Below are 23,029 nucleotides of genomic sequence, written 5' to 3' on the forward strand. Positions count from 1 at the left end.
ATTATTTACACAAACATAAATCCTTCCTGCCCAGTCGCTTCCCATCACCACACCCCTTGACCACATCACAACTTCCTTATTTTTTGAGTTCGATATAATCATTGCACACTTTAGATTTTTGATTTTTCTCTCTTTATAACATTCCTAGATAATGTTGTTTTTCCACTTTACTCCTCTTTCTAAACATATCAACATATTCAGTGTTTCCATGGAGCTTTGTTTCCAGGTAGGATCACAGATGCAAACCCAAGTACAGTAATACGATATTAAGCCCCTCCTAGCACATGAACAGCAGAGATGTGGCTCCTCCACTCATTCTTCTCAAAGGACGAGTTAACTGGCCTGCCCTGATAACACTTTCAGCTATACCAAATGCAAGTTTTATTTGTGTCTCCCTTGGCAAAAGTGAGTCCTCAAACTGAGTTACAGGTTGCTGTTTTCCAAGTCCTGATTTAAATTTTAAAAAAAGTTTTTGAAGAAATCAAGAATGCATCACACCATAAATTATGGGACTTTTTAAAGCAAGTTTCTTTATTGAAGTAAACCCTTCATACATAATTATATTTTGGTAAAATCCTCTGGGACATCTTTGTGCCACTCTTGAAGTCAGGGGCTCATTTTGGCCCAGTGATATTATGAAATGACTGTGACGTTACAAGAATCTTATTCCAGCTCCAAACTGAACTCCATCACATATTCTGGAAAAACAAAAATAATTAGTATGATATGCAATGTTCTGTAATAAGCATTTTAAATGCAATTTTAGTTTGAGATAACGCTTTACATTTTGCTGACCTTTAAGCAGAATATTTGTCTCACTTCTTGGCTTTATGTCACTAATTAAAGATTATAGATTTCAGCTGTGATCCTATGCGCACTTACCTGGGAGTAAGCCCCACTTAAAACAGTGTAATTTGCTTCTGAACAAACATGAATATGAGCATGCTGAAGTTTTCTTCTCCATTAAGCTTGACGATTATACAGGAGCCTACTAAAATATGCTGATGAGACCAGATTGCATTTTTTTGTTTGTTTTCACCTAAATTCATACTGGTAGTTCTGTTTCTGAAACATTCTGAAACATTGGTAGTTCTGTTTCTGAAACTGTGCTTCAACTTGGAAGCTGAATCAAACGAAAATGTGCATCCTTGATAAAAATGCACTTTCTGAGAAGAAATTTGCAGTCTAGAAATTCTCCTGGATTGTGGCAGCTATGGCCAAGAGAGCTTTTTATCAGTTACACCCTTGTGCAAATTAATTGAAACAAAGCATGTTTTCTATCTTACTCGTAATCCTATACTCAAAACAAACATGAAAAGTCAGTTGATCATTATGGTGTTGGAAGCCTGCAGCCAATAGAAGGAATGATGTGCTCGCCACAATATATTGAGCAGGCATAGCCAACCTCGGCCCTCCAGATGTTTTGGGACTACAACTCCCATGATCCTTAGCTAACAGGACCAGTGGTCAGGGATGATGGAAATTGTAGTCCCAAAACATCTGGAGGGCCGAGGTTGCCTATGCCTGATATTGAGGTTCTACAAAAAAGAGTTATTCCAGAGCTGGAAAAGAGGTATCCTGACGGTACTAGGATATTGCATCAGGACCTAGCCCCCTGTCACACATCGAAAGTGGTAAAGAAATTCATGACAAAGCAGCAAATACAGGTACTTGATTGGCCAGGGAATTCCCCAGACGGAAATCCCATTGAGAATTTGTGGGCTATAGGCAAAAGTTGCCTCCGTTATGTAGACTGTGTGACTATGGAGAAGCTCATTCAGGCGCTGATTCAAGTGTGGTACAGGGATACGAAAATCAACAGTGACTGTTCGAAACTAGTAGACTCCATGCCAAACCTTGTTCAAATGCTGCTTAAAAATAGCGGAGGTCATATCCATTACTAATGTACGTATATGTGAGTTTTGTACAATAAACTACATCGTTTGTTTCAATTAATTTGTACACAGGTGTACATCTCATATATTAACTGCACCCCTTCTCAGAGAACAAGAAACACGTCTTGGTTCTCTTGAAAATTAAATTACTCTAGTGTGTTCCATGAGACTGTCCCTAACATCATTAGCATACAACTAGGTTGACAGATGTGTAGAAAGACCAGACCAACTGTTGCTCAGCTGTGCTGGATGTTAGTATGAGTGTGACTTAAAGTGCTGTTTCTAATGCACCTATAAAGCCTTGCATGACTGTTTTCCCTATATCAGCCAGTGTACCCTCTTTATGATAGGTAGATGAAGTCATGCTCTGAATCCTGCTTCTGCAGAAAGTTTAAGGAGAAAGGCTTTTCCTGTGACATTCTCTCCAGGGAAGCAATTAAGCAACAAATCTGTCTAGTTTTAGATGACTTGGCAGGGAGAGGGAGAAAAGAGAATCACTAGGGGTTTTTTTTAGCTCTCTAGTATTTTTTTCATCTTATAGCTTTGCAAGTCAGTGGGCCCTGAACAGAGAATATGCTATCAGCTCTTTTATGTTGGTATGCGATTAGAGAGGAGCATATAGTGGATTTTACAGTTCTGAAGCTGTAAAATACCTTATTTATATTTTTTAACATATATATATATTAGGTGGAAAGGCAATAACCGAACATACCTGTCCCCACTTTGTACTCCCATTGGGATACAATAATTGAGTTCTAATCGAGCAATGTTTCCAAGCCTGAGAACTATTCCAGCACCATAAGACCACCGGATGCACTCTGCTAGTTTACGAAGATGAGCCTTAGGACCTTCACCTGGGAATGAAAAGAAAGCCAATGAGAATGAGACAATAACCAAATGTTTTCATGGCCAGTAGCCCAAGTTCTGTTCCAGGTACAAGGCAGTAAACTATTTTAAAACACTCAATTTAAAAAATATAATTTTTGCAGAAACAGTTAAAATGCCTTAAAAGGGGGGGGAGGGCTACAATGTATTTGCTTCTTACCATAATTAAGATTGCAGAGGTTGCCAGCGTTGAGAAAGAAGTGTGTTCTGAATAGATCTCCAAATCCTCCCCGGCCAGGCCGAAAAGGGAGAGGAGTGTACAAATGCAGACCTCCAGCCCAGTAAGCTTCACCTCCCAGGTAATCCCCTAGAAGAGTAACACAGCACAAAATATTCGCTCCATCAGCAATCCCAAGAACACTATTCAGTATAAGAAGGAGGTATCCTCCATCACTTCAGGCTAAATCAACTTTTTTGCCATAATTGTCCATAGAAGCACTACACACTGTAAAACTTCATTGAAGGTCCCACCCGCTGGGAATGAATCAGAGAACAACTTTCAGAAGAATATTGTGGGACGGCAGCAATGCCTTCCCTGTATCTGGGGGTCAAGCTGGAGGCGTAGGGGTTTCCAGGGCTTGGGTGAACCCTTTTCGGCTTCACCCAGCCCTGTGAAGCTTGCCTGCCTAATTACAACATCATCTTTCTTTACTATGTTGTAGGACATAGGCAGAAATACAGATACATAAAGAATGCAATTTTGTCAATGCATCTTTCTGTTTGTTCTCTTAAAGAAGGTAGATTTCCAGGGGACACTGGGTAACTTTTTTTCTGAAAAGGGGGTGGTAGGTCTGATAAGTTTGGGAACCTCTGCCATAGAATATTAAACAGCCCAAGGTCTGGTTGAAGAGGAATCTTTTTGCCTGGCACCTAAAGACATGTAATGAAGGTGCCAGGTGATCCTCCTTAGGAAGAGCATTCCACAAATGGGGAGCCACCGCAGAAAAGGCCCATTCTCATGTTGCTACCCTCCAGATCTCTCACAGAGGAGGCACTTGAAGAAGGGCCTCAGGTAATGATTGCAGTGGAGAGAGGCAGACCTTGAAGTATTGCGGTCCTGAGCTGCTTAAGGTTTCATAGGTCAAAACCAGCACTCTGAATTGGGCCTGGAAACTAACTGGCAGCCAGTGCAGTCACGCCAGGATCGGTGTAATATGCTCAAACCGTCTAATCAGGTAGACCAACCACCTATCATCATCATCATCATCAAGTATTCTCAGCCCATTTTCTGGGTCCTAGTAAAATTATTGACAATGATGCAGCCTGCTAAAAATGTCTCAAACCTTCACTCTGTGGTCCAATGCTGTACATACTGAATCCACGCACACTTGTTGGTCCGCCAAGATAAAATCTATAAGGAAAAGAGAACCATTACTACATGTGAAGTGGCAGGCGACAAGGTGTGTTACAGCAGGCAGAAGGAACTGTACTTAACCACCTCCTCACCTCCAGATCCACCCTTTCAATATGATCAGGGCATATCCCTGTCTAAGCATACAGGGGTGCCACTGTCAGTTTGGCCATCCTTTGCTAAACTTTTCTGAGATGCAGGAAATGCTGTCATTAAAGCAAACTGCCAAGTAGCTTGGTTTGGAAGCCATGCAAATGAGTACCATTAAAATCAATGCTTAAAATAAATTTCTTGATGCAAGAGATGCATCATTTCTATTTACATGCTATGCCAGACAGACAATAGGCAAACACAAAGGAAAGCAAGTGGAATTACTTACCTATCAGCAATACTTGATGGTTTGTCTCCAATAGGAACCAACATTCCACCCCAAAGAGAAGTTGATAAAACCTTTAAAGAGACAGGCAATCATAGATTGAGTAAAATATATGACAGGTGTGGAGATAAATGTTGGAGATGTGGATCCTCGAATGCAGGTATGAGGCACGTTTGTGGTCTTGTTCATTAAGAATGAAACCCTAGATTAATCACACTAATAACCCATTATGTTGTAACTTTGGACCCTTTAGCAATTCTATTGTGTTATTTAGATGACTAAATAAAACAAAGAACCTGTATGGAACTTAATTGTCGCTGCCTGCATGTTAGCAGCCCCAACATGGAAGAACAATTTACCACTTACAGTTAAAAAATAGCTAGGTAAAGTTTGGAAATAAACCCACAGTTGGTTCAACTGCAGGATGGAAAAGAAAAGGGAATTTTAGGAGTAAAATGGCTTGCATTTATTGAATTTGTAAAAAATAAAAATATGTACTTTCTGAGGCAACATCAGTTACTTCCAGAATAATAGTTTTTGTTATGTTGCCCCTTTTTCATCTTAGCATTTCCAGTGGAAAATAAGTTTCAATACATTCACAACAAATTGAAAGGCTGTCCAGGGGCGGTATAAATGACAGGTTGGCTCCACATAGCCCATCTCCAACCCCTGAGCCACTTTCATATTGTGGAGCCTTTTAAAAGAAAGACTAGAGTTTCCTATATTGCACTTTTAAAAAATCAAAAGGGCAGAAATAGATGGATTTCTCTAGGTTGTACGTATATACTGCAAATTATGGTCAGGAGCCAAGAGTTGCCTAATGTTGAGCAAAGGGTTAAGCCATTCTCCCTCTCCGTCTCCGCCCCCCCCCCACACCAACACCAACACAAACACACATTCAAACTGGATTCTTAGAACAAGAAACCTCCCCACCACAACACTAACTGCTTCTGAAACTCCCTCAAGTTTCAAAACTTATGTGACAATTATCACACCTGCATTTTCCGTTAGGAAAATGCACACATTTTCTATATTCTAATATGCAGGCTGAAATGATTCCAAATTGAACTGCTAAATGCTGTACTTAAAACAATTTGTAACTTTAAAAAGATACTTTATTTCATTTGGGGTTTTTTTAAAAGGTACTATGATATGAATCGTTTACTCCCAATAGCACCAAGTACTTACTGAATCCCACAAGAGCTTCTTATTAAACTGAAGTTCAAAGTCCTCTTTCAGAAAACTCACATCACCACCGGTATAGCCAGCCAACTCCTAAAATACCAAACAGACTCTTTTGAAGACAGAAATATAAATACAAAAACACATTTCCACACGAATCACTTGTTGTTTTATTATTTTGGTGGTACTATATATGAAATAAAATATTGATTTGAAGGCTAGCTCAATCATGCAGGGAGCTGAAGTATACAGGACTTCAACCAATAGTGCCATATTTTGCATACATATTGCAAATATAAAACACCCACCCACTGCTATTTTCTAGAACCTGATAATACCTGGTTTATTTTCAGCAAAGCACCTCGTCTCGGCAAGATTGAAGAGTTACGAGAATCAATTACCATAGCGTGCTATAAACAAACACACATATGAAATGTTATAAGGTAGGAACAGTCAACTATGGCATTCTTTTTTTCCTGAATTGCATAGAATCTTATTGGAGATAGAGGAGAAAATTATTCACCACTACTCATTTGAGCAAACATTCGACTAAACTCTTAACATGTTGTGATACTGCAAAATCAAAATTATCTAGCAATAAAAGGTTCATCCTTAATTCTGAATTTTACTGAGTAGTTTTGTAGACGAAGCATACACTGAGCATTTCAACATGAAGCTACTACATTATGTGGAAACTGTGGCCAAGATCCAATTCATTACACTGAGTGGCTGCATTCCTTGTGACAACTGCCAGTTATCCAACTGTGCACAAGCAACTGAATATGAATACACACGTGAAACTGCAAAGGAGATATTTGTTCTTCCATCTGCAGTTTGCTGGATCACAGCAATACTACCAGCCACTGCAACGTTAGCTCTGTCTCAGCAAGTGAAGAGAGAGAGGCGTACTTACTTACTGATATGTGAAAGAAAAGGCAACTCTTACAATATTCAGTTCCCTCCCATGTGAAAGAATGTGGGGGATACCTCCCTTAAAATGATGCTCCCCTGACTAATTAGCAATGGCATATTTTTAGTCAAGTAAACATTCTGATAGATCAGTTGAACCTTACAGCTCTTATCGTGAATAAATATACAATTGCCATTTCAGCTATTTGCATGTGAAAAACCAACTGCTATTAAGAAAGTTGTGTCTATCTTCATGTTAGGAAATGTACCCTTACAATGAACTGAAAATATTAGGTATGTTGTGAAACCTTGTAACAATAATATAAGTAGATAATTATAAATATAAAAGTATATAAATGAATAAATGGATAAAGATGCTGTAATCTGAAATATATATATATTTATCAATCAGTACAAAAATCAGCTTTCCTCATATCAGTATAGACTCGAATCTCTATTGCTCTTGGGCAAGAACGGACAACAGGTGTCATAAGGAACCGTTATTTCAGCACTATTGCATTTGGCTTAATTAATGTGGTACTATTCGTCAGCATTTGTCATACTTCAAAAATTCATATTCCAAATAGCAAAAACTTACAGACACAGACGACTTGAGTGAATGTCCACTTTCTTCTCGGACAGAAAATGATGCTGTTCTTGCAAGACAGCCAAGCTCCCTCCAGACACCCTCCCATTTTAGCGTGTGGTTGGTCTTCCATATGGGAAACTGTAAAAGAAACAATTTCTTTCATTATGAATGAGAAAACATTTACATATTTTCAGCATCTTTCACATATATCTTTATGAGCAGGAGCACTGGGTTTCCTGGCAATGCAGCCAGTCTTAGAAGAGCCAGCTCAGACTATAGGTGCTGCTGCTAAGGCACTTTGCTTTGACGGTCTCCTCCCAGGTTCACCTGGCTTCTCTCTTGAGGGCAGGTGCTAGCCGGGTGAGCTGGCTTTTTGTGAGGAAGGTGCTGGGCTGCTAGCTCCTTTCAAGAGAGTTGCTAGGCTCTCAGCTGGACTGGAGCCGAGGCAAGCAGCAGGCATCAGCTAACTCAGTGAATTCTCACAGAAAGGAGATGCTGGGGTGTTGAAATCCATGCAAGGATTTGCCAGTTCCAGGAGGCAGCACTGGAGCAACAACAGAGCAGGAAAAGTATCAGTGGCTGCATCTGCTTCATTTTTAAAATGCTGCTTCCATTGCCTTCTACTCCCCCACCTCAATTTTAGCAATGCAGAAGGTGAAGGAAGAAGATGAGAGGGAAAGGAAAGGTAAAGTCTATCATGCCCAGCACAAATATTTCCTCCTCCTGAGTTCTCTGCAATCTTCAAAAAACTTGAGAGAGAAAACTTGGTTTGAGTGAGGGGCAGCTGCCAGACAGAGAGGCACTGTCACTGCAGATAACCAAATTTGTGGATTTCTCTCTCCCCAGCCAACCATAAACAAGTAGTGCTATTTTACCTACATTGAATTCTGTTGATATTCCTCTATCAGTTTCACGAAGAGAACTCCAAGGAAATTGTCCGGTTACTTTATACAGATTGAGAGAAAAGCTAGAAACATAACATTGAGATTTGGATTACTACAACAAAGAAAGGAGCTGAAGAACAAGTGTTTCATAAGATCACACCTATGGCACTGCTTAACTTTACCTATAGCAGATAAAAAGAACTCTTTACTTGGCAAGCAGGACAAGGCTGTATGGCTCTGCCACATTTGTCATTATAAAACCCTTAAAGGAAAGATGTTAAGATTGCACTCGTGGTTCAAGTTCCTGGACCTCCAAACTAACCTTTTGTGCTGTAAGGTCAGCAATCCTATTTCACCATATGCCTCACAGACACTCTCTGTCTCTTACTAAATGAGCCAGGAAGGCAGAGATGAAATGCTAGCAGAATGGTGGTTCACCACTAGCAGGACAGGAGCCTAGCGCCAGCTATGACTTCAAGCTAGAACTGGAGCCCTTAAGTTAGATCCAAATAGCTAAACCACAGACGAATTGCTTGCAATAGTACTGTACAAAATCCTTTAATAGCTTAAAAACCAATTAATAAGTTGGTTACAGAAAATGGAAGATAATTCTCATATGTCATCATTAATCAATTTAATTTACTTTCAGTGTTAACAGTGAAATGCAGATAGTTGTACAAGGAGCTGCGCAAGCTTAACACTCCACAGCAGCTGTCTCTTAAAGTGCTGGCAGCACAGACATCTACATTAGCTTTCTGAACATTTGATGAAAAAAGGCAATTTACCATTTTATCATGAAATTTTACTGTTTTTGGATTTGACAAAAACTGTTGAAAGCTTAAGAACATATGGGAGGGATGAAACAATCTGAGCTGCCTTTCATTATCTTTGTGCGAGTGGACAGATATACAGCTGTTAGCGCAGACTAGATTTACTTGCAAACATGTCAAAACAGAAGGATACTGTATTTGACTTAGCATTAGCTGAAACAAGAGATAGAAGCTAAACAGCAATATATCTTGCTCATGTTCTCCAAAGTTCACCAGTGTTGGAAAAACAGAGAAATATAACCTAATTAATGCAGAATTAGTTCCAATATAATACTTTGCACACATGGTGTGAGAAATCACTGCCCTGTATGTATACATGTAAAAAATATAGTTGAATGTATCGCCCAAAATGTTTGCTCAAAAAAATATCCTGGGCTAAAGCTAGATATTTTTAATAATGATAATAATAAAGTTGTGAAACAGACTTTCTATCCATGGGAATAACTCCAAAAACATATACTCAATTTGGGCATTAACATGTTCTACTGAGGCCTGGTGCTCAGGAACACATCACCAGAGGGGAGTTTTCCCAGCTGCTGAAATCCTGGCAAGGCAACAGTAGCAGATGGAAGGGAGAAGGACTTTATACATGACTTCAACAGCAATGGCAGCTGGGAGGCCAGAGAACCAGCAACATCTGATGCCCATCTGCCTGGTAAGACCTACAGCAGTCAAGAAATATCCCATTCAAGGAAAAGCATAGGAGAGAATGAAAACTTAGAAGTAAATTCTACCATGTAAACTGCCTTAAGAACTCTTTTGTTAGAACTAAGGAAGCATAGATTCTAAAAGTGCAAGACACTGGGTTGTATCCAATGTGGAACTTCTGCTTCCTCTCTAGTCACAACCCAACATTTGTTCCAGATCCCCCAAGCCTCCAGAGTTAGGGTACATAGGGGTGAGTGGGGGGAGCAGGCAGGAGAATAAGCTCCGTTGTTCACACTAAGTCCATTGTATAAGCAGAGCTGAAGCACTGGGTGTGGCCCAATCTGTTGACATGTGCCTTAAAATATTTGCTAACGGTCATAACAGTGAAAGCTGTTACCAGCTACTCTCAGTGTGACCAACTGCAGATGAGAGTGAACGTATTGAGTATTGGGGTCACTACCTTAAGTAGCTCATCTTTCAAAAAATGGGGGGTATACTGGTGATTTTACTGTCCTTTGCTACACACCACTTACAATACATTTTCAAGGGTCTAGGGTTTTTCTAAATAGATATACATAGCATTGAAACCTTACTACATTCTGAAGGTATCTTACTTTCTTTCGAAGTGGCCAGGCTGTGGTTTGAAGAAAGAGAGACCATATGAAGTTTCCTTTGTGCCATAGGAGAACTGAAATGTCACCTTCTCGGCACGTCCAAATATATTTGGGAGTTTGAGTCCAAGTACCTGCAAGAGCCAGAATAAGTACTGAAGCATGTACAACTTTGCCAAGACACTTGCACACTTAACTGTTTTCTGTAGTTTTTTGCTGCACACAAATGTTTCCAGTGGCAAAGGATACCTGCTCTGCGCCCACCTTTAAATGTTTTTTATCACTATGCTACCCCACCTGGGCTCTGGCATTGAGCAGATTCTAGGTGCCATCTTGGTCTATATGTCCCCCTCAATGTCCCAGAAGCCATTTGGGGGCATGGGAAGAGAAATATGACCACTGTCACAGAAAGCACAGCCCACAGAGCTGCAGTGGTGAGAAGCCTGGGGTGGGGGAGGTGGGGGGGAGGAACTCACCTTCTGCAAGCATCCTTGAAGATGCTGTGACTACAGCCCATTGCTATTTGTGACATTTTAAACAGTGTGAATTTTAAAACCCAGTTAATATTAGACTTACTAACCCATATTTCCCCAAACCTTCATGGAAACTTTGCAGTTTTCAAGTAGTTAAAATATCCCTTTTTACCGTTATCTCAAGCTTCTCCATAAAAAACCCCAGATAAATATATTATACACCATAGGTAAAGTACCAGTGATCATATTGCTGTCAAATGTATGAAAGATGAGAAAATACATAAATCATTGCAAGTTTCTCAAATTGGAACCCTAAAGCATTTTTTGTAATTTTCACAGAGCTGTCAATCATGTTCTAAATTTACAGAAGCATCAGTTTTTGAAAACATGTAAATCTCCTGACTACAAGCTTCTGATTTCAACTGAAACCTCCTTTCATTGAATCTCATGACATTATATAATAATAAGCACTCAATTGAAACAATTGTGTTTTCAGCTTGGAATAAAATATTGCAATTATTTACAGTCTCAGCATATTTCTACACAATAAAAGCAGTCAAGAGATCAGAGATTTCTAGGACAACTGTAGAATAAACAGAAAAAAATGAACACATACACATCTCATTTATTTTAATGGAACTCTCATTCCAAATAAATGTATTTATGATTGGAGAGGGAAATCTGTTTTACCAAAATTAATTTAAATCACTTATGATAAACTAGCATATATCATATCACCACAACTTAGATTGCAGGAGGATGTTAAGCAGGTCATACCATGCTCCCTTCATTATTGCCAACCATAGTATTATAACTTCCAGTTAATCTTCTCAGTTCTGTTACTTCAAATGTTACATCTAAACCATTTGGAAGGGCATCATCTCCTAAATACACAGATAGACGTATTAGTAAAGAAAACAACTTTTTAAATCCAGTTTGACATTTCTAATTATTAAAATACAGTGTTTCTTAGATAGCTTCTTAAAATACTTTAAATAACATATGTAATACCTAAATTAAGTTTTCACAGTTAAATACACCACTCAGAAAAATGCCTTCACAGAAGCTAATACCCCAAATAGATTTATCCCATGCATTTGACTTTCTATAATACTAAACACTGTTTGGTTCAAACTATGAACACTTAACAGTGGAATTGAAGATTTAAGCACAAACCTCACAGATCAGGACAGGAGCAGAGATCTGTGTGCCTTACCATACTTCCCTCTAGCCTCTTATAACATTTCCTTTATTTTTATTATCATAATTAATTTATTAATCACTCTTTACACAATCATCCCAAGGTGATGTATAATAATAAAAAACAGCAGCAAAAGTTAAAAAAACAAAAACTAGCTGATACATTTAAAACAAAACTAAAGCAATACAGAAGAGACACTCATGGCAAGGACCCATTCATCCAGATGGGAAAGCTGGGGGGCGGGAATCTTTGATTGTTTTCATAATGTACAAATAGTGGTGCCTGTCATATCTGAACAGGAATGCTATTCCACAGAACAGAGACAGCTACACTAAAATCACTGCTCCAAGTTACTGCAAAGAAGGCTTCTAAGATCTTGGAACTTGCAGAAGTTTCCCCACAGACCACGAGGCCCACAAAACCTGATACTGCTGTATAGGGCCTTACATGTTAGTATCAAAACCCTGAACTCAGCCTGGCAGCAGACTTGGCAGCTAGTGCAAATCCTACAAGCAGGGTGTTCTATGCTGGCAGTCGTCTGCCCACAAACGCAACCTAGCCGCCACATTCTCCAGCAGCAACAGCCTCCAGACCAACCCCAAGAGTGCACCGGAGTAATCCAACTGTGAGGTTACCAATGCATGGACAACTGTGGTCAAGCTATCCCGATCCAGTCCTGGTACGTCTTTCTAGTACTGGGTCTTCTACCCTCACAATTTCAGCTGATTAATAAGGGAAAGTCTGTATCAACCTTCACTATCCTTTTATCCTGTGAAGGTTTTGGACTACAACTCCCATTATTCCTGATTATGTGCCATAGTAGCTGGTGCTGATGGAAGTTGCAGTCCAAACCCTCTGGAGGGCACCAATCTGGGGAAGGCTGGTCTAGATGGCAGCAAACCAGCACCATGTTTTAATTGGGGGCAAGCTCAGTGCCAAGGCTAGCACTACACAAACAGTTATAGAACTCAATGAAAACAAATACAACCTGTCACCCTGATGGATACTTTGCTGCCTGATATCTATATATTGAAACTAAGCATTCCATTCATTTATGCTACACTAGAACTATTGAGAAGGACACATGTATAAAATAGTCTGTCCTATCAAAGGAGGGCTAGCCAATTTTAGTTATACTCAGAGTAGACCTACTGGAATCAACGGATTTAGGTAACTTAACTCCCATTTATTTCAATGGTTCTCCTGCAAGAGTTACTTATTTTAACCTCCTTCAAAGTATTTAAATATTACACATATTAAACTACTATAAAGCTATATTAAAACTCGAGGAAAAACAAATCACACACACTGATAATTACCTTGACACGTATCAATTAGAACATCCACCTGTCTAAAAATTCCTAGACGGAGGAGCTTTTCACGAGCTTCATGGGACTTCCTCATAACCTTCAAAATATTTAAGGTTTAGCTTTGCACCTTATTGACTAGATGTTCGACAGTTATTTGCCAAAACGCATACATTCATAATTTCACATACTGCTCTACATTTTAATTACACAAATGGGAATTTCAAGACACAGTGTGGACCTCATATAAATCAGTTTAGCATCCAACCCCAACATGTATAACACTGGTGTATAACTAAACTCAAAAAGTAATAACAGGAATTCATGAGGCTTACGTCTGCAAGCGCAAGACTGCAGTTTAGCACCATATTTATACACTGGAATATCTGCTTACAAAGAATACCCATGCTTCTGTTAAAGCATGTTTTGCAATATTGTTTTGGCGTGTCAGTTTGTATAGCCCATAAACCTGCTGCGTCAAGGCCTTATGTCAGCTGCTGCTAAGCTTTTCTGTCTAGTGTTGGTGTTTTGTGTACTGAGGTGTTGTTATATTTTGAATGTCATTTTTAACCTTTTTCTTAAACTAGATTGTAAATTGTCAAGAGATGTCCTGTGCTAAGTGACTTAAACCATGCATAGGCAAACTCAGCCCTCCAGATGTTTTGGGTCTACAATTCCCATCATCCCTGACCACTGGTCCTGTTAGCTAGGGATCGTAGGAGTTGTAGTCCCAAAACATCTGGAGGGCCACATTTGCCTAAGCCTGACCTAAACAATAACATAATAGTAATATTAAACAAGGATCCTGACATTTTTAGACTTCATAGTGTTTTCAAGTTTTTGAGGGTTTCAGAAAGTGAGTCTAATTTCACTACTTACATCAATGAGGTCTTTAGCCTTGAATACGTCACCAATTTCATACATGATAATGTCATCTTTAGTCCTTCCAAGTCCATCAAAGTGCACATGTTGAACCACAACCTAAAGATTAAGATGGTTCTCATCAAAATGTTAACCCTGGAAACATTCCAAGGACAACTAGAATTTCTGCTCAACTAAAACATAATGGTGCCATAACCAATGAATTACTGAATTACAATTCCAAGACAGCACAGAACATTTTCTCATCATGAATCAAAGTCAAGAATTTTAAGTGGCAAAAACAGCATCATTATTAAACAGGTTTTTACATTATTTTGTGGATGAAGCCCACATTTTACCAGCTTCCTCGCAAGAATATCATAGGGGACTTTGTCAAAAGCCCTACTGAAATCAAGATACACTATGTCCACAGCATTCCCCTTATTCACCAAGCTTGTAACTCCATCAAAAAAAGAAATGAGATTTGTCTGGAATGACTTATTTTTGAGAAACCCATGATGAGTCTTAGTAACCACAGCATCATTTTCTAAGTGCTTACAAACCAATTCTTGAATTTTTTGTTCTAGGACCTTTCCTGGTATTGATGTCAAACTTACCATTCGGTAGTTATCTGAGTCTTCTTTTTTTCCCCTTTTGAAGATGCGGACATTTGCCCACCTCTAGTTTGCAGGTACATAATACCTGAAGAGAATTATTCATTGCTAAATGGTAAGAATTCTGCTCCTACTAAAATTATGACTGTGTTACAATGACTGTGAACTGTTAAACAGAAAGACAATACCCAATACTCACATCTTTATTTTCCAGTATTTCCTGTTTGGTTTCTGGCTCAACTTCAACCAGTTCAGCTTCTTCCCCTATAGCACCAAAATCAGGTCCACTCATTGGAAGAGGCTCCAAACTCTGAGCAGGATAAAATTAAGTTAAACTGGATTTAGTTTTTCAAGTCCTCAAGTATTTATAGTGATTCTTACCATTCCGTCTTGTGCAGTTGTGTTCCCAGAATCTATATGTGTGACTCCCCATGCAGTTTCATTATGCAAGAGTGGTAAAGGAATGGTATCCAATTAAGTCATAAACAGAGTAGACTCACTGAAAGTGGCAGGCTTACGTTATTTAAATCCAGTTGTTTCAATAGTGGATATCACTCATAATGTATACTGCATAATATAAGCCTGTCAGTCAGCTCAGTTGGAGAGAATGTAGTGCTGATAATGCTAAGTTTGTGGGTTCGAGCCCATCCAGGCCAGCTGTATATTCCTGCATATTCCTAAGTAACCCTTGGGGTACCTTCCAAGTTTACATTGCTATGATTCTAATTGCCTTACACAGTATTACATTTTTCAGCTTGCCTTTTTATTTTACAATGCACTTGGTCAGTATAAGTGCTATTTAGAGAATGAGTATCTCACAGAACTCAGAAGGGTTATTTAATAAAGAAAGATCGCTCACTAAGATTTTAAGCAGGTATATATTTTTAGATGCAACCTGCATTGGTCATTTATATTTGGGGTGTGGCTCTCATTCCATTATAGACACCTATGGTGCTGGCTGTGTTGCCCCTACTTGACCAGCTGACACAAGCTGCATAAAACTTTAATTTCCAAAGTCCTAAATTCATTTCAATATGAGACCACTGGAAACTGTCACCCTATACTTAAGGTACTTTTGAATGTGAGCTTTAAATGTATACTTTGAATAGCCCTGTAAAACTTCACCCACCTCTATTCTTTTCAGACAGCTGCTTTGGAATAAAGGTACACTATTAATGCTGCAACAGAGAAGCTTCAGATTTTGTAATCCAATGTATGGTGGGGGAGTAAGTTAAATACACATTGTCATTTGGGTTAATGTATCATTTTGATTCTCTAATATGCAGGGATGGGATTGCCAATTTTTTTAAGGACTTTGAAGATACTATGAAACAATATTGATATAAAAATGTTTGGAATATAGCTTTGGTTGAAAAGTTGGCAACAACATTAGCCAGGATGACTAAAAAGAGGGATGGTTTAAGATCAGAATGGTTTCATTTTGTAATGCACATGAATAAGAAAATGAATGATGTAATGCTGCTATCTCAGTATGCTACTTTGTGGAACACAGCTGTTTATTTTTCCTGTAGCAACATTTGCCATCTTTCTACTGTACGTTATAGAGCAATTGTGGGGGTTTTGCTGTGTCTATTAGCCTCTGGAACTGAGTTTTATTTACATTTTAAGTTATGGTCAGAAATTTATGTTTTAAGTTTTTGGGGTTTTTGCATGTTTCTATGCATAAAATAACAATTTATTTTTTTAAAAAAGTTAGATTTTTCTAAGACCTCGAATTACCTGTTCAGTTGTAGCTGTTTTGTTATTGCTCTGTCTACATTTTTGCATTTCACTTTATGCTTAATTTGCATACTTATGCTACTGTAGGATCCTCATAGGTACTAGAAATCATAGAATTGTAGAGTTGGAAGGGACCCCAAGGGTCCTCTAGTCCAACCCTGTGCAATGCAGGAATCAAAACTACAGCATCCCTGACAGATGGGTCGTCCAACCTTTGCTTTTAAAAAACCCAAAAAAAGCAAGATCACTGCCTTCTGAGGGAGTTGGAATAGCACTTACTGTCAGAAACATCTTCCTGATGTTTAAGATGCAAAGTGTAGGTGCCACCTCCAAGTCACTGTGATGCATGTGGGTGTGTCATGAAGACTTTACATTCACAACAGGTGTGTAAATACTGTGCTGCCAAGGAAAGCACTGCAGTCCCACCAGAGAGGCCATCACAGGCAGCACCACTTTGGAGAATTATCGATTAAGGCTCCGTGGGGAAGCAGGAGCCTCCCAGGCTCCATGCAAGCCAGTCCAAGTCAGCTGGCCAAAACCCCTCCGCTCCCTCCTCCTTCCTTGTTCCAAAGGTTTGAGGCACCAGAGCATGTGCAAAGTCCACCACTAACCAAGGAAGGAAGGCAGGCTGGAGTGGAGGCACCGGATTCCACAGCGCACCCAAAGCAGCCTTCATGCAAGCAGGCAGGCAGGCAGGCGCGCATCCCCTTCACGGGCACCTTGTGCACATTCTCAAGGTCACACTCTGCACATGCTCAGAAAAACGCTGCTCGGAATGTTCGGTATTGCTTTTAAGGAGAGCCCTAAAAAAGGGGGGCGGGGGATTCTGCACATGCTCAGAAGAACGCAGCTCAGAATAGACAGTATCCTTTTCAGGTGACGGCCGTAAAAGAAACCCAATGGCAATAATCCTAGGAGGAGGAATTCTTCACATGCTCAGAGGAACGCTGTCCAGGGTGGCCGGGCGTTGTATTAGCGGAGGGGCGCGGCCCTCGTGCGCGCGTGCACGTAAGGGCGCGCGGGTCTCTGCTACCTTGGCGGCCCCGATCCCTCCTCCGCCCAAGGTCGCTGCCCTCGCCCGCCAAGCCGGGCGCTCCTTACCCGCGCGTGGACGGTGCCCATGGCCGCCTCTCAGCGACACCGAACGGGAGAGCGAGCGGGAGAGCCGGCGAGGGAGCGGCAGGCGAGGGAAGAAGCGCCGCGACAGTCCCTCAGGAAAAGAAGCTCCAGCGCGGGGCGGCGGCCATGACAGGAAAGCGCGTCGGCAGCAGAACGAGTCTGATTGGCCAGGCCGGGGCGGAAGGGGCGGGGACTGGAGGCGGAGCGCACGGAAAGGATGGGCGCCGAGACCGTAGATAAAAGAAACGTGAGGAGTGAAGAGACATGAATAGCCGCGAGCTTCCGGGATGTATGAGGGAACTAGCTAGTGGTAGGGCGAGCCCTCCCACGAGGCCAAACTAGGCACTGCCTCGGGCAGCAGGGTCCGCAGGGGGGAAACGGAACCCCATGCAGAATCCTAGGCGCACAGGAGTTGTAAGAGTGGGCAGCGACCCCCGAGGGTCATCTAGACCAACCCCGCTGCCATGCAGGAATCCCAACACGCGTCAGATACGGGACCCGAGCGGGACCCTGCTTCGCTTCTGCAGACGCGCGGGGAGCCGATATGCGCTTCGCCTCCGCTGCCCCCATCTCTCGGGTTCACGTCTGAACCCCACGTCTGTCCCCCCGGGTGCTGACCGTGGAAACTGGGCGGATTGGCGTCGCCGGTAGAAGCGGCTGCGCGTCGCCTCCAGCAGAAAGGGGGGAGCCAGCACGAAAGCGCCTGCTGTGCTGTCTGGCTCCAATTGAAAAAGAGAGGTTTTTAAATAGCGCTTTTATAATTGCCACGCTAAATGCCTTGACAGGATTGTGAAGGTCGTGCCCCATGAGACCACAGAGCCATCTTGCAGGTTAGCGGTGAGTGGCTGAGACATAGCTGTCAACTTTTCCCTTTTCTTGCGAGGAATCCTATTCGGAATAAGGGAATTTCCCTTTTTTGAAAAAGGGAAAAGTTGACAGCTATGGGCTGAGAGTCGCTTGGATCCCAAGCCCCAAACCCTCAGCGCAAAAGACAGACTTGCCACACGCAGGTTTGCAGCAGGCAAAGGCCAATCTACTTAAAATCTCACTTTGCAGTCCCAATCCATCGCTCGCGTTTCGCATCCGACAGCACGATTCAAAAACACGTCGATCTGTCTTCTGGTGCTGCCTGCGATGGAAGGGATTGCACCTCCTGTCATGAGAATTGCACCCTCTGCAATTATGGGTCAGGGTCCCTCTCCTTCCTGCATGTTGTGACTGTTGCCACAGGAGTAGAAGAAAAGAATGAAGCTTACTCGCCACCTTGCTCGGCGTTGCTTGTTGCAGTTCTCCTTTGCATCCTTTCTGCTTGAAATAAAAAAGGAAGCCCATCCTTTCCCAAAAACACAAAATTAGAAAGAGCAAGCACTTTTTTACTGTGCCGCTACCTTCTTATTTCTGCTGCCTAAACTAAAAACGCTGTGTTTTTGCTTTCCACAGACAGATTTCACTTCTACCGGAGGCAAAAATGAAATTGGGGTTCTAAAAGTACCAGGAAACTCCATGTTTCTCTGATAAAGTTGCTATTAACGTTTATTATCCATCGGTCACTCCATCCCTGATCATGTCCAAGGCAAGACAATTGTATGCTGGACTTTGCAATTGGAACTTACAAGCAGAAATTCCTTATTTATGTATGTATTTATTTATTTATTTATTTATTCGTTTATTCATGCATACATACATACATACATACATACACACACATGCTGCTGTTTTCCCTGATATGGAGTCAAGGCAGCTTGCAGATGAAATAATAACAGTTGAAAGATGGGACAATCGTTTAAAAAAAGCAATGAAACATGAATAGAATTAAAACATTTTATTTTTTAATCCAATGAAAACATGCAGATAATTACAATTAAGAACAGCACAGCACCAGACCTTTGATTAAAAGTAGTCAGTTCCCAAACAGCCTGTTGGAATAAATTGTCTCTGGGCGACTCCCAATAAAGTTCCAAAGTCTTGGCACGGCCACCGAGAAGGAGCTGTCGGCCACATCAATTGTTATGTGAAGGACTGTGATAGTGTACCCCGACATTTTCTACCCTCCTGTGATTGGGCCCTTGGGAGAAGGCAAAAGGCTCCCAAACTTACACCCATGCAGTATTCAAAAACCAGCCACTGAGATGACTCACTGCCCCACCCAAAACTTTCAGGCAAAGCATTGTGGGAATTGTAGTTTTGTAGCAGGCTCTAAACACTCCAGACTCCTGGTGTAGAGCCAATATTTTCTTCAGTCCCACCTACATCATTGTTGTTACTTTTATTTATTAAATGTGTTACGTCACTTTATCTTGCCCAAAGCAAAAATACACACATTTGAAAATGTGCAGCTTGAAAATGCACACATTTTAGGCCACTCTTTTAGATTCTATTTGGCCAAAGTTTGGTTCAATTTAAGCATGTGCTTTCTTTTTTTTTAATAAAGATATTTATTAAGTTTCCAATTTTATACAAACAAAAAGAAAAAAGCAAAAAAGTTTAAAAACACATACAGTTCCCCATACTTAATTTTCAATGACATATTTCCCTGACCTCCTCATACCTCCCCTTCTTGTATTCCAATTCAAATTATTTACTCAGCAAATCCTTATCTCAAAACATTGCAGCTGGAAACCCCTTAATTTCAATCCAACATCATTCAACATTCTTTAATTTTACAATATTTCTGTAAATAGTCCTTGAATTTCTTCCAATCTTCTTCCGCCGACTCTTCTCCCTGGTCACGGATTCTGCCAGTCATTTCTGCCAATCCCATACAGTCGATCATCTTCATCTGCCGTTCTTCCAGAGTGGGTAAATCTTGTGTCTTCCAATACTTTTCAATAAGTATTCTTGCTGCTGTTGTAGCATACATAAAGAAAGTTCTATCCTTTTTTAACACCAACTGGCCGACCATGCCCAAGAGAAAGGCCTCTGGTTTCTTCAAGAAGGTATATTTAAATACCTTTCTAACCACAATGAGTCCCCTACCAACAAAAAATGGTTTGACCGCGAATGCATCCAGGCAAAACTTATACTCAGGGAATGCTTTAAGGTCTTCCAGCAAAATCCTAACCCTATCACCAAATTAGAGTTACAACTTAAAAAAAAGAACTACAAAGAGTTACTAAAAACCAAAAAAAGAACCGCAGACTCTCTCATCTGGCAGGCCCTCATAAAAGCGTCAATAGAAAAAGACAATACCAACTTCTGGAAAATTATCTCCAGTCAAACCAAAGCTCCTAACGAGGGCACAATAATCCCTGCAAATTTATGGGAAGAGCACTATAAAGTGCTGTTTAGGGAACATCGTCCTTCTGCGCTGCTTAACATCCCCTTAGATAATGATACACCATGGCCCCCAACATCTGAAACTGAAATCACTTTGTTAATTCTACAAATGAAATCTGGCAAAGCCCCAGGAAGTGATTTCATTGTCGCTGAACTTCTGAAAGCGCAAATAAACTGATGGGCCCCGGTTCTTGCAAATCTATTTTCATATATAGATAAGACAACTGAAATCCCTAAAGATTGGGGACTGGCTATAATTGCTCCTATATTTAAAAAGGGCAACCCCTCTGACCCATCTAATTATAGCCCAATCAGTCTTCTGAATGTGATCTGCAAACTTTATACAAAACATCTATGCCTAAAATTATGTGAATGGTTAGATCATAATGACTTGCTAGAAATTGAACAAGCAGGGTTTACATCTGGACGTTCCACCATAGATCACTGCTTAGTGTTAGATTATTTTGTCTATAAGTATGTGAAACATTGGAAAAAGTAATTGTATGCGGCCTTTGTGGACCTAAAGGCAGCATTTGATTCTGTATCCAGGGGTAGGCTCTGGGCCAAATTGGCCAATATGGGTATTAACAGAAGGTTATTACTTCTGATGATTAAGCTTCATGAGAACAATACCCTCCAGATAAGACTCGCACAGGACGGCAGACTCTCTAGAGAAATCCCAGTCCAAAGAGGAGTTAGACAAGGATGCCTATTAGCCCCATTTTTATTTAACATCTATGTTAACTCCCTGGTCACATGTTGCCGTGAAATCGAAACCCACCCCCCCGTGTTCTCTAACGGCAGAAAAGTACCAGTTTTAATGTATGCGGATGACGCTGTTCTTCTCTCTCAAACCAAAGTGGGTCTGAAACGTGCCTTAGGAAAGTTTAGTGACCAATGTAACACTGAACTGTTAACAATTAATTTTGCCAAAACCAAAATTGTACATTTTAACCGCTCCTTCAGGAAAGATAATTGGAGCATAAAGGGAAACGCCATTGAACAGACTAAGACCTTCCAATACTTAGGCATTACTTTCTCTTATAATGCCAAATTGTCAACACACCTGACCACATCAGCTATATCAGCAGGAAGAAGTGCAAATGCCATCCTTAGATTATTCAGAAGGAAAGGAGCTGGCTTCCTCCCGATGGCCCTAAAAGTTTTTCAGGCAAAATCTTTAGCCCAACTCCTGTATGGCTCTCAAATTAGCCCCTCTGCCAACCTTAAGACCCTTGAAACAGTACAATCAAAATTCTTAAGATCATTATTTGCTACCCCAAAGTGTACACCTAATGCAGTCTTAAGGCAAGAGGCAGGACTGCCCAGAGTGGAATTAAAAGTCTGGGAGCAAGCAATATCCCTCTGGCTGAAAATCCATTACAATCCTAAGGGACTGTTACCTTGCTTCCTGGCCGCAGTTCCCTATCCTCCTTGGCTTATGCAAATAACTAATAAGATCAAACAAATTGGCCTAAACCCTGAAAACCTTTTTATTGGAACTCTGAACAAGGCAAAAGCAATTATCACTCAGAGACTTTACAATGTCGAATTACAACAAGAAGACGCCCTACTCCCGGAGACGTATAGATGTTTAAAAGCTTGGCCTAATTTTGCAGCTGCCCCTTACTTAACTAACATCACTAACGAAGCTTATAGATGGGCTTTCTCTAGAGCCCGCTTTGAGACAATGCCCTCAGCAGTGCTGTACGGCAAATTCACGCGGGTACCAATGCATGCGCGTCTCTGCCCCTGTATGTCTAATAAGGTAGAATCTGTCACACACATCCTTCTATTTTGCGAATTTTATAGTGAAGAGCGAGTTCAACTTATTTTGCCGCTTTTATCAAAATTTATACCCCTACAACATTATTTGGAATCCTCCCCCGAAATTCTACGAAAATACCTTCTGGAAGATTCCTCAAGCTCAATATCATATGAGGTGGCCAAATTTTGCACTTTAGTAATCAGGAAGCGTAAATCTCCTCTGTTGAATGGCACACTGCGAAGTTCCCTTGTGTAATCCTTTTTTTCCCTTTTCTGATGTTGTTGTTGACTTCTTTTTGTTTGATCTTGTGGTGTTTAGTGTCACTGGCTTTTGCCGTAATAAAACTTGGCTTGGCTTGGTTAAATACCTTTTTCAATTCATTATATATCATTTCCCAGAAAGCCTTAATCTTAGGGCACGTCCATCAAAGGTGAAAGAATGTACCTTCAGTTTCCTTACATTTCCAACATTTATTATCGGGCAAATGATAGATTTTTGCAAGCTTGACTG

General features: G+C 40.7%; 1 protein-coding gene across 2 annotated transcripts; it reads right to left on the minus strand.

The window, feature by feature from the left end:
* Positions 1 to 504: 504 nt before the first annotated feature.
* Positions 505 to 17,623, minus strand: SAMM50 (SAMM50 sorting and assembly machinery component). 2 transcript variants are annotated; one of them, XM_053387649.1, is made up of 15 exons: positions 17,458 to 17,623; positions 14,816 to 14,926; positions 14,021 to 14,122; positions 13,154 to 13,241; positions 11,411 to 11,517; positions 10,164 to 10,294; positions 8,067 to 8,154; positions 7,197 to 7,325; positions 6,028 to 6,099; positions 5,696 to 5,782; positions 4,511 to 4,581; positions 4,064 to 4,131; positions 2,941 to 3,087; positions 2,608 to 2,749; positions 505 to 698 (listed from the first exon to the last, which is right to left on the minus strand). In XM_053387649.1, the coding sequence occupies exons 1-15, from the start codon at positions 17,476 to 17,478 to the stop codon at positions 653 to 655; spliced, it is 1,410 nt and encodes a 469-aa protein (XP_053243624.1). In that variant the 5' UTR covers positions 17,479 to 17,623; the 3' UTR covers positions 505 to 652. The 2 variants fall into 2 exon arrangements, with proteins under 2 accessions (XP_053243624.1, XP_053243623.1); XM_053387648.1 differs by lacking the exon at positions 17,458 to 17,623 and adding an exon at positions 16,636 to 16,750.
* Between the last annotated feature and the right edge of the window lie 5,406 nt (positions 17,624 to 23,029).

Source organism: Podarcis raffonei, chromosome 5 (assembly GCF_027172205.1).
Source record: "Podarcis raffonei isolate rPodRaf1 chromosome 5, rPodRaf1.pri, whole genome shotgun sequence".
Classification (NCBI taxonomy): Eukaryota; Metazoa; Chordata; class Lepidosauria; order Squamata; family Lacertidae; genus Podarcis; species Podarcis raffonei.